General features: G+C 35.9%; 1 protein-coding gene across 2 annotated transcripts in view; it reads left to right on the top strand.

The window, feature by feature from the left end:
• The window catches only part of Oatp30B (Organic anion transporting polypeptide 30B), a 43,097-nt gene that overhangs the window by 15,320 nt on the left and 11,159 nt on the right, over nucleotides 1-16,618 (top strand). Inside the window, exons 2-9 of one of the 2 annotated variants that reach the window (XM_089727761.1) lie at nucleotides 46-101; nucleotides 7,287-7,439; nucleotides 10,570-10,701; nucleotides 13,050-13,211; nucleotides 13,291-13,420; nucleotides 13,494-13,710; nucleotides 13,790-13,989; nucleotides 14,569-14,710. In XM_089727761.1, coding sequence (XP_089583887.1) covers nucleotides 10,631-10,701; nucleotides 13,050-13,211; nucleotides 13,291-13,420; nucleotides 13,494-13,710; nucleotides 13,790-13,989; nucleotides 14,569-14,710 — 922 coding nt within the window. In that variant the 5' untranslated portion in view covers nucleotides 46-101; nucleotides 7,287-7,439; nucleotides 10,570-10,630. The remainder of the gene's footprint in view (nucleotides 1-45; nucleotides 102-7,286; nucleotides 7,440-10,569; nucleotides 10,702-13,049; nucleotides 13,212-13,290; nucleotides 13,421-13,493; nucleotides 13,711-13,789; nucleotides 13,990-14,568; nucleotides 14,711-16,618) is intronic. The other variant, XM_028183564.2, reaches the window with a different exon arrangement.

The raw sequence follows: 16,618 nt of genomic DNA, 5'->3' as shown, positions 1-16,618 counted from the left end.
TGTTTTGTAGTATTTGTGTAACATAATTTCGTTTTTTTGTTACAGGCTTGGAATGAGAATTGACGATTTACCGACTCATTGAAGACAAAGCTGTGATAAAGGTAAGCCTTTCGCTTTTGTAGATACACAAAAAGCACTTTATCCCTGTTCTATGTTTACCATCGTAAAGCATTGCATCAACGTCTGGAGTGGTGAGCAAACAAGATGAGCACTCGAAGGCTTGATGGCGGGAGCTCCTCACAGGTTGTTAGACTCTCTACTGTTCGATCTCAATACTCCAACTTGGGAAGGCCCCGCTTAATTTTTTAAGACTACTTTAAAATGATTCTTGTTTTTTTTTTTTTTTGCTTCGATGAGTGGACGAGCTCACAGCGCATCTGGTGTTAAGTGGTTACTGGAGCCCATAGATATCTACAACGTAAATGCGCCACCCACCTTGAGACATAAGTTCGAAGGTCTCAAGTATAGTTACAACGGCTGCCCCACCCTTCAAACCGAAAGAAACGCATTACTGCTTCACGACAGAAATAAGCAGGGTTCTGGTACCTACCCGCGCGGACTCTCAAGAGGTCCTACCACCAGTAAAAAATGTCCGGTGTAAATATGTTTTTTTTTTTGTTGTTGTGAAAATTATAGAAACTACGCTATCACTTGTCACATTGTATCTTTTGTATACATTTGTCGATAAAACATAGTCTAGAAAGTGAGTCATCGTTTAGTATATAGCTTGTCGAAACAAAACCGGTCCTCGGCTCGAACGTTCATTGCCACTGCGCTGCGGGCATTGCAGTTAGTTTCATCTCTCATTAAAGGACCAAGACGTGTCATTTCTGTACATAAAACGAATTTATATTTAGTACATCGTTTCCTTTGAATTATGAACTTTATCCTCGTAAATATTAAATGATGTACATGTAACTGTAATTGAAATTATAGTGTTACGATATTTAAATGTAATTAATTATTGGTTGTTGTACGCGTGAACACGTCATTTATCGGATTGAATTTGTAACTGGTGACTATCGTAGAACAAAAGATATGTGACAAATGCCTGAATCGCGCTGACGACATTTTCAAGATAACAATAACGTTCGGACCCGCGGTCTACTGAGCAAATTCAACCGCTCGGTGATTGATTTGATACTGTTGTCGTTTCCACCATAGTACCAGGCACGCGCGATAATATAATTTCATATAAGTCGTCGTGGCCTAAAGGATAAGACGTCCGGTGCATTCGTATTTAGCGATGCACCGGTGTTCGAATCCCGCAGGCAAGTACCAATTTTTCTAATGAAATACTTAACAAATGGTCACGATTGACTTCCACGATGAAGGAATAACATCGTGTAATAAAAATCAAACCCGCAAAATTAATTTGCGTAATTACTGATGGCAGGACCTCTTGTGAGTCCGCACTGGTAGGTACCACCACCCTGCCTATTTCTGCCGTGAAGCAGTAATGTGTTTCGGTTTGAAGGCTAGGGCAGCCGTTGTAACTATACTGAAACCTTAGAACTTATATCTCAAGGTAGGTGGCGGCATTTACGTTGCAGATGTCTATGAGCTCCGGTAACCGCTTAACACCAGGAGGGCCGAGAGCTCGTCCAACCAGCTAAGCAAAAAAAAATCGCTTCAATAAGCGTGTACACTTTATATATTTGACGACGGTTATAGACAATCCTTCCGTCCCGGATAGCTTCTGGGGAAACTGGTAATGCCAGTGAGCCAAGCGGGGTCCCTAGAAACAGAAAAAAATACCTCAACCAACCGAACACCATAATTAAGTTTGCTAACGAAGTCTGATCAGGAAACCAGTGACATTTAAATAAAATATCGCCCACCCGAATATCTGACCTCGAAGCCTTTCCCTCGGACGCTGTCGGAGGCCGACACGCATCGAATGCGGATCTAACACTAATGGTAGAGTATAATAATGGACAGCGCCTGTAGAATTACTAACAAACGTAGTGTGACTGATGCTTCGATGATATTGATAACATTCACATGATGTTCAATGTTGGAGAGAAACAGTTTTTTTTTTTATTGCTTAGATTGTTGGACGAGCTCACAGACCCCTGGTGTTAAGTGGTTACTGGAGCCCATGGACATCTACAATGTAAATGCGCCACCCACCTTGAGATAAGTTCTAAGGTCTCAGTATAGTTATGTTTGTCTGTGTTACAGTACAAACCCTGAATTCTACATTGTCGGCTAAATAAACAAACCATCAATCAGCTCTACGAAAATAGATATACTAGAAAACGAAATGAAATACTAATAAAAAACCTTACAAATCTAATGGAAGTAGGGTACTGTTGAAGTCAATGAACTACTGATCACGTAAATGGGAATTTTATATAAAATATATATTCTCGTTTTATCACTTTAGTTGGCCTGCCCGAGACATATTGACTTATTTGTCGGTGGTTTTTTTCTCTCATAAATAAAACAATGAAACAGTACTACAATAACAATAAAATTATTATTCAGTACATTGCAAATAACGACTCTACTCAACAAATGAATTGCGATTATAATACTCGTATAATAATATTATGAGTCTCGATACAAACTAGAAATCATTCAACTAATATAATTTTAATTATGTTATTATGAAAATCACAAAACAACTTTTATTGTAACCATACGAAATTATTAAGTATATAACAATATGTTAAATTAGACACAATACTTTTAGGAATAGTACGTTTATTTACATAATTTTGTTTGCTTATAATAATATGTCGGTACATAGATCTTAATGCCCTTAATATGCTATATATTAAAATAATTATGTACTACTATCCATTAATTGTAACTCGCTGCTTAAGAAAATAATAAAATGAAATAATACACGTGAATAAATAAACAGGGCTCTTTCAAATTTCAATCTAAGGCAAAGATAAATCACTAACTAGGTATGTAGATACCTAGATTACCTATATTTTAATAAACATTAGTGTTGGAAGGCGCGTCCAGGTCGAAATGTTATTTAGGAAATAGTTATTACTGTGCACTCAAGGCCTTAACATCGTTGAACTGTGGTGACCGCTTAACACTAAATAGGCTGTGGTATCATTTTCCGGTTTTTAACTAAATAAATAAATAATAAACATAATAAAATAAGATAATCTATAATAGATACATTATATATCGCTTCCGCTATGAAAAACAACCGTTTAAATGTAATTTAAAGTGAGAATTACTCTAGCGTTTATTTTTATTTTTTTCAATGTTTTCAGCGCTTTACTTGTTTGACTACTTGCAACCGCGTTCACCTCATTTTACATTCTTGTAACAATAAACACCAGCTTGGCTGTGCCCCTAGCATTGCTGACGTTCATAGGCGACGGTAACCACTCACCATCAGGTAGGCCGTATGCTCGTCTGCCCATAAAGGCAATAAAAAAACCTGTTCTGAACTGGCTACGATACTCGCGCTTCGTTTAGACTATCAGTAAACAGTTCGCCGAATAATTAGTAAACGTATACAACTTTTTTTGCCTACCTATTCTAGTAACTTCGAGGGGTTATTCTAGATTCGCCGAGCTTGTAGGTGAGCTCACGGGGCTCAAGCCTAGCAAGAGCCGTGCTTCGCAGAATCTACCACCGGATCGGAAAGGCGACTCACTGAGAAGATCCGACGAGAAACTCAGTGGGCTGTGTCGGTTGGTTAATTTACTCGCCGAGCCCTTCGTCGCAAGCGACGGGTTCGACGAGAACGATGACCGGTGCTTGAGGTACCTAAAAGCACCGTTAATGGATCAAGAAGATCTGAAATAACGTGTTTTGGGCGACGTCGACTGCTTTCCATTCGGTCCGCAGGATCGGCAATGTAGTTACCGGCGGCCACAATGAGAGGGTTCTCGTGTCGTGTCACTTTCTCGAAATGGCGCACTGATGCTGACTGGAAATACTTACTAATGGACTCTAGGTCCAGGTCGTCATGCAAATCGATGTTCCTGACGAACCACGGGGCTCCGACGGCTATCCTGCAAAAACAGGATTGAATTATTTGAAGGGGTTTTAAGTTAGTGCGGGCCGCGTGAGCGAACACTACACTTGCATAGGTCCGTATACAACCAAATAAAAACCCATTTATATATGAGGCTATCAACGCAAAAATGGCCTAACCCATAGTTTTTCATATTCGTGCTTTTATATTGCAATATATTTAAAACATAATAAATTTTGATGTAAAACCGGCCTGTTCCTAGTTTCACCCATAGATAACAAATGGCTTTGTAAAAACTTATTTTTGCGCGTATTGTTTTTGTCAACGAAGCAGTGTAAAAGTAAATTCAAACCTCATTATATCCATACTAACTATAATAAACTTAGACCACTTTTCCGCTGACGGCCTCATATATTCATGTATTATTCAGCCAAGTTATCTTACAACATATGAAAGACGTGCGACATGTTGGTACTCATTGTTCATACAATGTATCTCGTCGTACAATAGAAAAGAGAAAATAAGACTACTGTAACGTAATAAACAACTTACGACTAAGGTTCACGAGTGAACAGCGTAAACATGGAACACGAATGCAGACCAATTCGATACGTACCCAAAAAACCAACACAACTTACAAGTATTCGTGACGAGTTTTTACTGGTGGTAGGACCTCTTGTAAGTCCGCTCGGGTAGGTACCACCATCCTGCCGCCTATTTCTGCTGTGAAGCAGTAATGCATTTCGGTTTGGAGGGTGGGGCAGCCGTTGTAACTATACTGAGACCTTAGAACTTATATCTCAAGGTGGGTGGCGCATTTATTTTGTAGATGTCTGTGGGCTCCAGTAACCACTTAACACCAGGTGGTCTGTGACCTCGTCCACCCATCTAAGCAATAAAAATAAAAAAAATAAAAAAGTGTACCGAACACACTCCAAATAAGCCGCTTGCATACTCGTATCTATTTACTTGCCGAGTACAGACTCGACAAGTATCTAAGTGAGGCATTTGAGTTTAATCTGGAAATCTAATCCCACTGAAACGATCAAACATAGGCCAAGCGCTAACATTGATTCTCATAAAACAGCGCGATTTGTTGCGTGTCTGTCATTTTAAGCACGATTTCTTAAAACTGTGGCTGTTAGTACAACTGTTATCGTAAAATTATACAGGCTGTGTAATGTTTTTACGCTGGCTTAGTATCGGTCGCTCTTTCTGAAGCATTCACCGGAGAATATCTTATATGGTTTTCCAATTACTGGTGGCCCCGCAGTAGTCGAGATTCGACTTTAATTAATTGAAATTATAAGTTTAAACATTATTACGGTGCTATTGTCAAACACTATTATATTTCGATAATATTATCACAGTATTCGCCAAAACTGCATTATAGATCAATAATATTAATGACAAACAATATTAATCTATTTTCAATTCGACCACAGACTTTAAACAATAACAAAAGTTTCCCAATTGACAGTAAACAAAGAGTATATTTTTATGTATGTGTTGTGTGAAATACATGGTAGTGTGCGCAATGTTTTCTTTACTGATTTAATGTATCTTTTATGCATTATTTTAAAACCAAATTAGCATTGTGCACTTCTTCTCTATGTTCTCTATAAGTGTGGAAAATTTCATACTCCTCCGTCCGCGCGATTTTCGTAAAAAGGGATACAAAGTTTTTGCTTCACGTATTAATATATAGATCCAATTATTATACCAGCATCCTACGATCGCCAACCCCCTTTTACTAATAGTGATAGCCGCTAGTTTGGCCTAGTGAGTCCGCATCAAACGAAATCTGCAGTGAAGCAGTCAGTATCCTGGTTTGACAGGTGAAGCAATCGTACACAATAAAAACTTCGAATAGGCTCCACTAACCACTTAATGCTAAGTGTGCCATAAGCTAGTCTATATATCTAAATAAAATAAAAACCAAGTGTGCATTCATAACCTGTTAAATCATCTGTCTGTTCATCTAGTGGTGTATACTTAATACAAATATTGAATCGAGAAAATATGAATATTATACAAGCTAAACTTGACACAAGTGCCTTGTGGTTATTCAGAAAAAATTATACGACGACCCACGTCTGGGCGTTTTACCTATAAAGCCATGAACTCTTCGCGAGTATTTTAAATTATTCTGAGGAATACGTAACGTAATTAACAATACATAATAAGGCTTAACCAATTTCCAAAGAAGTAGATTGTTATGCATAGTGTGCATTCGATTCGTGATGCGTCATTTGCTTTCCTAGAGATCTTTTTTCTTCACGTACCATCCGACTTTGAATTGAATTCCACTCGACGGTGTTACACGAGGTGTATGGCATGTCATTCTTAAAACAAACACGGGGTCCATTGCAATACACAACAACTCTGCCGTATCCCTGCTATTCTTGATGTTCATGAGCAAGGGTGACTGCATACCATCAGATGGGCTGTATGCAAGTCTATCTACAAAGACCACGAAAAAGTTTTATTAAATAAAAATTTATATAAATAAATTAAAATGTATCGCCAAGCACTTTGTTTTCTATTTTAGTGCAATACTTGAGTCAATGAAAAGCTTTTAGCCATACATCGGAATAGAAAAAATATAATTATTAAAATTCTTTGAAAATGAAAAATAACATCTGAATACACAAAACAATGGAAAAAAGTGTTTATACATACAGTCGAACGTGCATAACATTATTGAGAATATTCATAGTCAGGGTCTGTCTTAGCAATACACGCTGCAAAAGAAAAAAAATATTTATGCATATTATTATATAGCGTGCAAAAGATCTTTACTGAAACCGAAACAGAAATAAACTATAACCTAAAGTGAAAAGAAAGTTATACTATATAGTATTCTAATTTAAGCTATGTATATAAATGATACTGCGGCTAAATAATGGCAAGTGGTCACTGTCGTTCGTAGACCTCAGCAATGCCAAGGACTAAGCTGCTGTCTACCGTTGAGGTCTCTCAAAGAAACTCCGTGGAGGAAAGCTATATATAAATAGAGCTATAGCTATATATAGAAGACACATGAAAGAAACTCAAAGTAGATAGTTTTTTTTATTGCTTAGATGGGTGGATGATCTCACAGACCACCTGGTGTTAAGTGGTTACTGGAGTCCATAGGCATCTACAACGTAAATACGCCATCCACCTTGTGATATAAGTTCTAAGGTCTCAGTATAGTTATAACGGCTATCCCACCCTTCAAACCGAAACGCATTACTGCTTCACGGCAGAAATAGGCAGGGTGGTGGTTGGTACCTACCCGTGCGGACTCACAAGAGGTCCTACCACCAGTAAAAATTTAAAATTCCAGGTAATGTGAATGAAATCTGCTTCGGCTGTGATTAATTCTTATCGCAAGACGAGATGCAATTCTTCTGAGCTTCCTAGAAATCGTGGACCCCGAGTGTAATCTTATTCAAAGATTTCATGCAAAAAAACTTCATACATATATGTATTTTTTCAGGTATGATTACTTATTGTGGTTGTGTCAGAAATAATCAGTTTTACAAACTCTCTTTGATTTCGGAAACAATTCAAGTACGCACCCTGATCTTGACACCTTGATTTTTTAAATTATTATAAAAGTACAATGAAATAAATAATACTTCGGTATAAGTCGCACATATCAGGTTTCCTAATTAGGTTTCCATATCATGAGTTCCGTCTTCGGACAACTGAGTATACGATTTTGATACAAAATATAGTTTGGTCACACGTTCGACCACGCGACTGATTAGCCGGTAAATGACCCTGACTACAGCTTAGCTCGGAGTCGGTTAAATTCCTGGACAGAGTGAAAGTGAATGATTGGATATACCGTATCTGGATGTGCTTGTACCACGCCACACTAGGAGAGCTTATTACGGCATTATTATTATTCTAGATGGACATCTCTTTCTTATCCGTGTTATACATGTTACAACATAACAGTTTAAAATAAAACTGTTAAATGAGTTTCTGTTTAGATATTCGAAAGCGGAAAATCGTGCTATTACGTAATATTTTAATGATAATGAATAAAGTCGTTGGATTTAATGTTCCATCGAACGATTCGTTATTGTTTTATGGAATTATGTAACCCTGAGACTTTTACCTAAATTGGAATATTGTAAGTCTACAACATATACAATCTAAAACTAAGAACTTCTAAAAGCATTAACGTTATCGCTTCCATACTAAAGTTTCCCTCCCCTCTGCGCCAATATTCGGTAGGAAGAAGTTTTGGCACCGATCCTATTCTGCAAAACGTTATATAACATTGCAGGTAGGTATTCGTCAACGCTAACACACAAAAAGATGTTAGACGAACGACTTAAAATTACGTTACAAAATCATTATGATCTAATAATTTAGGAATTTAATTATGAAAAGTCATAACCGAGAGAGAACTCCTCGATTAACATACCGCTTACACTGTTCCAGTTACATTAGTTTAATAGCTTCAACACGTAAGCAGTTTCGATAGTCTGAGTAATGTTTGCTTCGCTTTGTGTCAGCCATAAGGTGTGTGACGTCATAAAGCATCTGGTCAGCAGGTATATCGATCGGAAAGCTGTTGAGATAGATGCGCGTCACTGAATTTTATGATAAACAATAATTGTTTTCGTTGTTATTCAATCGTTTACCCAGTTTCCGTAAGAATATTATTATTTATAAAACAACTGCTTTTGTATTCATGAATAAGATGTTTTGATTCATAATTATACAATAAAATCTCGGTTATTCGGTATAAAACGTGCTTGCGAAAGTTTACAGTTACGGTTGTAACAGTGACCGTGGGAGATTCGGATTCATGTTAATCGGCTCATTGTCTTTTAGTTTATTGTACAGTTCATAGAACTAAAGTGTGATTAACTTACAAGTACTATGCGTATCGACAAAACATAAAACAAATCATTGATTAATTCTCATATATTTCAATAATTTATCATTAAGTGCGCAAAATAAATATATAGTTGTAGATAAATTACATTACCAATTAAAAACGCTGCCCTTGTTGTTTTTGTCCATTCAAAAATAAAAAAGACGTGTCGTGTCGTGGGAGTGGGACACCGGATAGGAACGAAGTTCCTTATTATATTTTTTATTTATTTTAAGTTCTATTCGAGGTGTAAAACAAATTATTATTCGGGTATACATTTTTTTATTATGATTTTTTTATTGATAAAAAAAAGAACTACTTTACAAAGTTATCAACTTTATTTTATTCACAATGATTTATAAAAAATATATAATAATAATATACAAAGAAACAGCTATTTATATGAATAATAATAACAACCGGCATCACGTAGACTATACATTACACAGTATAACATCATACTAAGACTATACATACATTAAATAATAAAAATCTTACGTTACGGACGTTTTTTCCCGGTTAGGGTACCCCTCCGCATCGTCCCATAAGGGACTTCGTTCCAACAATTGGGGCAGTGTGCATTTATTAAATTAAATTAATTAATAACGAATAAGAGATATTCCGATTTCATTTTTAATAAAATAGAAATTTCCCCGCTGGATCATGACAAAGGACTAAAAATAGTATCGTTTTTTTGTGATAGGTATCAAACCGTTCATGGACCTTCCGTAACTCATCCAATCAACCGGCTCCATTGACCTCGTTCTGTTCAATTCAAAAAAAAGTTTACCAAATAAAATTTTACGATTGCCACAAATAAACATAACATTTGCATAAATATTTACCAGTGCCTGTTTTCACCAGATTTTTCAATGACGTCATCATATCATTTATTTTGCGTTTCTACCAATAACTAGATAGAGTGGTTTTACTAGTGCTAGAAGTTGATACATTTACACAGGGCAGGGATTTTCCAATAGAAATATTATATTTTTAGATGCCTTAAAGTAGACGGGTTAGAAAATTTAATATTTTAAAACATTAAAATTCGATATTATTTCAGACACGTCAAACCAATAACAATTAGTTGATACGGGTAATAAAATAAGAGAGAATAGAAAACGAAGAAGGTATCCCCCTCGTTTACCATTAAACTGTAACGCCGAAGCCACAATAATGGCGGCGGCAGTCAACCTGACCTTGCCGTGTCACCTTCATAGCTTAATGTTTAATGTTTCTTTGCCAAAAATTACCGAACTTTGATGAAAACACGCATTTCTGAACGAAGTTCTCAATCCTTTCTTCGACGGTTTCAATGTCTTATGATGAGCGTCCCCAAAATTTCTGCTTATGGCAGATTAAATTACTTTCAAGATTAATGCAAACGCAAAAAGTATGATCACGTTTCGGAATTTAGTATTTAAGTGACTGATGTCAAGTCAGACAATTGTCTTATGCCGAGTGCTGCTAACCTCTCGTGGTTTTAGAGTAATTGTAGACTAAATCTCATTTAATTATTTTTTAATTCTTCCTCGATTTGTGTTTTGAGAATCTTAATGTTAAAGAATAATCTGTACCTTAGAGATACGGATATGCGAATCCTTAAGGTATAAAATGCTATACAGCGATAAAGTTCAAAAGCAACTAAATACTATAAAGGACCAAAGGATCACTGCCGTTATCTGTTGAACCTTCAAATTTTACGAATTACAGAGTTTTTTTTTTTCGTTAGGTGGACGAAGGCTGTGCAGATTGGTATGGGCGTGCGGTGAGATTCGGAGCACTCCGCCAGCATGTTGGAGGGAGAGAAACAGCAGAATGCAGGCGGCACCAATGCCGCCCCACAGCACAGAAAAGGACACAGGTTCGTTCAACTCTTTAAATACAAAAAGTTCAATAGAGATGTTCCTTTTAAATTTAGAATGTTTGATGTTTCTAATATTATTTGCTTAGCATAATAATCTAAATTTATTGTGAAAATTATAATACAATTTAATATTTAATGTAATCTAGTATTTAAAATAAAAGACAATTCTAAATTTATCATATCAAATACAATTTTAGGTGGATTTGGTTTGGTGGAGGAAAATTTGTAAATATGTATGTACATTATATTTCGAGGATATTTAACTCTTATTTTTGTTTTTATCGTTAAATTTTCAACAAAACTAAAATTGAGATACACCATGGATTCAATAAATAAGAAAAAAAAATTAGATAGTTGGAAAGTTAGTAAAATACGCACTTAGCTCGAATTGAAAAGAAGAATTTATTTTGAAAAATAAATAAATATTATTTCTGATCACTTAATTCATTCATAGCCTACCGAAAAGCTTTTAATCATATTTTTTATGAGGCAAAATATTCGTGAACATACGTATTGAAATTTAGAACAATAGCATTATGATTAGCGTCGCGGCCTCAAACTGCATTGAAATAATGTTATTGTTTTCCTTTGTTATGCATTTTTAAACTCGATTGAGGTGTCAGGAACTATTTTTACTGGTGGTAGAGCGTCTCGTCAGCGGGTAGGTTTCACCACTCGGCCTATTTCTGTCGTGAAGCAGTAATGTATTTCGGTTTAAAAACTGGGGAAGCCATTATACTCTAAAAACTGAGACTTAGAACTCATGTCTCGAGATAGGTGGCGACATTGATTGTTAATGTCTACGGGCTCTGGTGACAAATTAACACCAGAGCCGCGAGCTCATCCACCCAGCTCAGAAATAGAAATTAAAAAAAAATGAGAGATTTCAAGATTTATGAAATATCTAGTAAATATCATCAGACAAATGGATTGTTTAATTCTTATCAACGAAATTATAACGTGCAGTAGGACGCGTTGTGAAACAGACCGCATTGCGTTGATCACCTGACTCTGAAACCTTAGGAGTTTTAATTTTATTCACTCGCTCCATCATTATACATAGCAATAAACGGATTGCCATAAATATGTATGTAATTCACGCGTATGAACTTTGACAAGTCCTGTCCACACGCTATATAACGTGTATTTAAGGCAAATAAGTATAACGCGGCACATTCGATGATCCAGAGCTATAAACTTACTTATCAACAGATAAAATATACATTTTAGACTTATTTTTATTACCTATTATCTATGTTTTTATGATGCTAAACAAAGTCAACCATCGAGGATTTCAAAGATGCAATTAAATAGAAAGTTTTACAATGAATCAATCGATTCGCTATTGCTGCAACGAAACTGTAAAAGTAGTTCGGGACTAATCGAAATCTGAAAAAAGATTGTTTATTTATAGCGCGGCATCTCCTGCAAGAAAACACACATGCTCTCATCGTATACCTACCGTGCATAAAAATGTTTAATTTTATATTTAACAACGATCTTTGCTGGTGATCGCCTGAGCAGGACAAAATACACACGATTCGGAACATTGTTGATAAGCGTGCGTTCTATCGCAGATAACAACAGACACAGCTGTGGCCCATATTCATACCTAATCGTGCGTTACTCTGATATCATTCACCGTAGACAAAGCTTTAGTCATGTATGTGTGTAATATTTACTTACAACGGTGAATTCATTTTCTCTTAAAATCGAAATCGTTAAGCATTTTAGCGATTAAAATGTGGTGTTGATCGGTTGAGCAATTGACCGTGTTAAGTAAATGGTTGTGTAAACGTGTTGCCTCTAACTAAATTGTTGATCAGTCATACGCCATGCAGGAGAATTCAGCTGAACAACTGAAGCACTTGTTACAGAGGTGATAATTTATCGTCATATGAAACCGTGAATTAAACAATGAAAAATAATGCACCTATTTTAGTATATGCTATAAAAGGAGATAATTTAAATGACAGTAACGTGTATAAAAATATGTGGGATGTTATTACGTCAATAAAAATAAGGAAATAGTATAAATACACGTTCCATTGGACCAATTTCAGCTATACCCTGTACCTACTTACGGGTATACTTAATAAGGGAATTTCTTTAGTTAGTATAAATTATACCTGTCCTGGTGAAACTGGAAAGGCCTCCGGGCCACCAATAATCTTTCAATCATAAAAAAGAAACATCATTTTATAAAAAAATTAACAATTTTATCCAATGTTACGTTAACGGATTGCTAGACGACACACATTATATGAAATATTATTCACCTAAGCGAAGTAAGTATTGAAGGAGTAAACATTAAATAAACGTCAATATTATAATTTCTCACACAGGAGGCAAGAGTCAATGTACGCTATGACAGGACTATACGCCGAATCAGTTGGCATAGATGGCGAAAAGGTTGCTAGGCCGATTACGCCACCTCTACCCTCGCATCCACCACGGGAATCTATCAAATGTCACAGCCGGAACCCCTCCGCTGGTATATGCGACAGGTGATTAATAAATTGATACATTTTCTATTAAAATAACATGAGCGTTAATATGAGATAAAAAGTAATGGGTTTGTTACAGGGATCGCGAAAAAGAAAGAGAAAAACCCCGACAAATATTTCCAGAAATACTGGACATTCCTCATGACGCAAGAGATTGCGGTATCTTGTCTTGGAGGCCGCTACTCATTCAGAGATTTTCTAGTATAAAAGTAAGAAATGTACAATCAATGAACTCTTTGCAAATTTAGTGTTGGTTTTATCTTAACATAATTTCTTTTGCAGGTGTTTGTGTTCTTTCTTTCTTTTCTTGTAACGCTTCAACAGGCGTTGAGTTCCGGCTACATTAACTCTGTGATCACAACTATTGAAAAAAGATTCGAAATCCCTTCGAGTCTTTCTGGATTAATCGCGAGTAGCTACGAGATAGGAAACGTCATAACAGTGATTTTCGTTTCATATCTTGGTAGTAGACGACACATTCCAGTTTGGATAGCAGTTGGTAAGCCTTATACGTTATATCCAACAATGTAACGTTACTATAATACAATTATATTAATGGCCAATATCTTTCATTTTAGGTGCTGTAATAATGGGTATCGGGTCGTTGGTGTTTGTAGTTCCGCACTTTATTGCGGAAGTCAATAGCGAAACTTTGGCAAACAATCAATCGGAAGAAAACATCTGTCGGCTAACACATGCCCTCGACCAAGACATGGTCGGACGTTTATCAGTACAAGGCCTACCGCCAAACAATTTGAGACCAGATAACTGTATTAAGGTAATGTTGTATTTGTACCTCACGGTGATCTGTTTTTTTTTTTAACGATAATTAATGTAGCATGTAGCCCGCCGACAGTCAGATAACTTGGACAAAGTGATTGTGACGGGCAAAGTAGAAGGAAAGAGACCCCGCGGCCGATTACCTAGCCGTTGGTGTGATCAAATAACCGCCCTAACTGGGCTGCCAGTCGCAACCGCCATTCGAGAAGCTGAGGACCGGACGAGGTGGAAACAGCTCACGAGACAGGCCACGGTCAAGTTTCAGGGACACGACCTTCAGCAATGAAGAATTTTTTTATTTATTGCTTAGCTGGGTAGACGAGCTCACAGCTCACCTGGTGTTAAGTGGTTACTGGAACCCATAGACATCTACAACGTAAATGCGCCACACACCTTGAGATAAAAGTTATAAGGTCTCGGTATAGTTACAACGGCTACCCCACCCTTCAAACCGAAACGCATTACTACTTCACGGCAGAAGTAGGCGGGGTGGTGGTCCTACCCGTGCGGACTCACAAGAAGTCCTACCACCAGAAAGCGACGAAGAAGAAAGAATGTAGCATATTTGTTGTTGCAGAGCACTCCGAGCACATTCTTGCCAGTAATGGTGTTCATAGTTGCACAACTATTGCTCGGTTGCGGCGGATCGCCATTGCTCACGCTTGGCACAACTTACGTCGACGATCACGTTCGCCCCGAATCTTCAAGCATGTATATCGGTGAGTCATTTTATTTTCACAGTTCATTAAAACGATAACAACAAATTTTATAACGTAATCTAAAAGTGACCTTCGTGCCAGAGAAGTCTTAAGTTGACGCATTTCGACCTCCCTCGCGTCCGTCGCGTAAGAACGCAAATTTTTTATTGTTTGTCTTTATTGTCACTCCGCCAGAGTTTGACTCGTAATGCTCGCGTCCCTCTCGTTAACAACGCAGACATCACAGGAGTCACTGAACTTAATATAGCTAGACGTTTGCTACATAGACTCAACAGGATTCACTAAAAAAAATATATATATTAAAGCAACACGCAAAGGTTTATTATTGTTCGCTAGGAGCTATTTGCCTACAAATCGTAAAATAGGTCTCGCGATTTCAATATTAATATCAGAGTAACGTTGTTATCTATAATGAATTTCCCGTCTTTAAGATGATTTATCGGTATGATATTGAAGTTTGCTTGCTATCAAATATATTGATTGGCATTCGTTTACAATGTTCCATTTTCTTATTATGCTGGTTAGCTTTTATAGTCTATGTGTTAGTAGTGAACAAAATCTATTTTTTATTGGAACGTTCCTCTCTCAACGGGCTTTTTAGTAGAATATAATGCGATGCATGATATTGTAATAACCGCAGGAGTTCATTAAATGAATAGTTACGGCAGGTTGTTGAACTTGTAGAAATTGTTGAACGCACCGGAGTGTAGCGTCACATGCAATATTCGTTACTTATTCATGCAATGTCAAATATGTAATAAAAACATTTAACATGTAATCAGTCACACTTAAAGTATATAGGTGTACATAAAGATTATTTTTACTATCGAGCCAATGTTAACGAAATAAAAAAAATAGAAATGACATTTTCAATAATTTATTATTATACATTCTTGTGCGTTAAAATGTTTGAAATTTATCATACCATACATTATGGGTACCGTAATTATTTATATTGTTCGAAATTATGTTAAGTGTTCACCAGGTATCTGGACCGATAACTGTTTTTTTTTTTTTATATTCACCCGGTCATTGACTTGAATAAAGTTAAGGATAACATTGATCAAAGTCAATTGAAAACTATAGATATAAAAACAAATTCATTTCTTGTGGTATACTAAATTAAAGTACTAGGAACGTGTCCTGTGTTACTTGACTTGAATATGCAGGAATTTAATGAAAGTTGAACATAATTTTTGTACGAACATTTCAAAACATCAATAAATTTTATTGATAAAAAATGTTTACATTTATTTCACTTCGTGTTCCATATTAGTTGTATCGTTTGTTTGTGGAATAATACAGGGTGTGATTATTTTTATAAAACGCAATAGGATTTTCATAAAATTAAAGCTCCAAACAGAACTTCACTAGCGTTCAAAAATATTATACTATATATATAAAATATATAATAACTATATATATAAAATATATAATAACTATATATATAAAATATATAATAACTATATATATAAAATATATAATAACTATATATAGTTACATTGGCGATTTTTTTTTTTGCTTATAATGATGATATGACTCAGTCATGAATCAAATTCAATACGATTAGATTAGTCTTCAATTTTGAGTATCGTAATTTTAACGGTTCAGATACACTCTGTGAGTAACGTTGATCTGTGACCAATGCCGTTCGTCCAATATTCCTGTTATGACTTTGATCGTTGCTATTATTTTGATGTCCTCATAAAATATTTCTTGATTGTCTTTCTTTGATCAAATGTATTTAGCGGTTCATTTTTATTTGTAATTTCTTTTTTTTATTCAAATTTTTATTTTTATATCACCATTACCGCAATTTCTGGCCTTAACTGTAAACCAATGTTAACCGCTCTGTTCTAATCCTAAGGAAAATGGATGTTTATTACAATTCATTGTTTTGACGTACAC

Source organism: Bombyx mandarina, chromosome 05, assembly GCF_030267445.1.
Source record: "Bombyx mandarina strain Sakado chromosome 05, ASM3026744v2".
NCBI lineage: Eukaryota > Metazoa > Arthropoda > Insecta > Lepidoptera > Bombycidae > Bombyx > Bombyx mandarina.
Note: the sequence above shows the minus strand (reverse complement) of the source record. Positions and strands in the feature narration are given on the sequence as shown.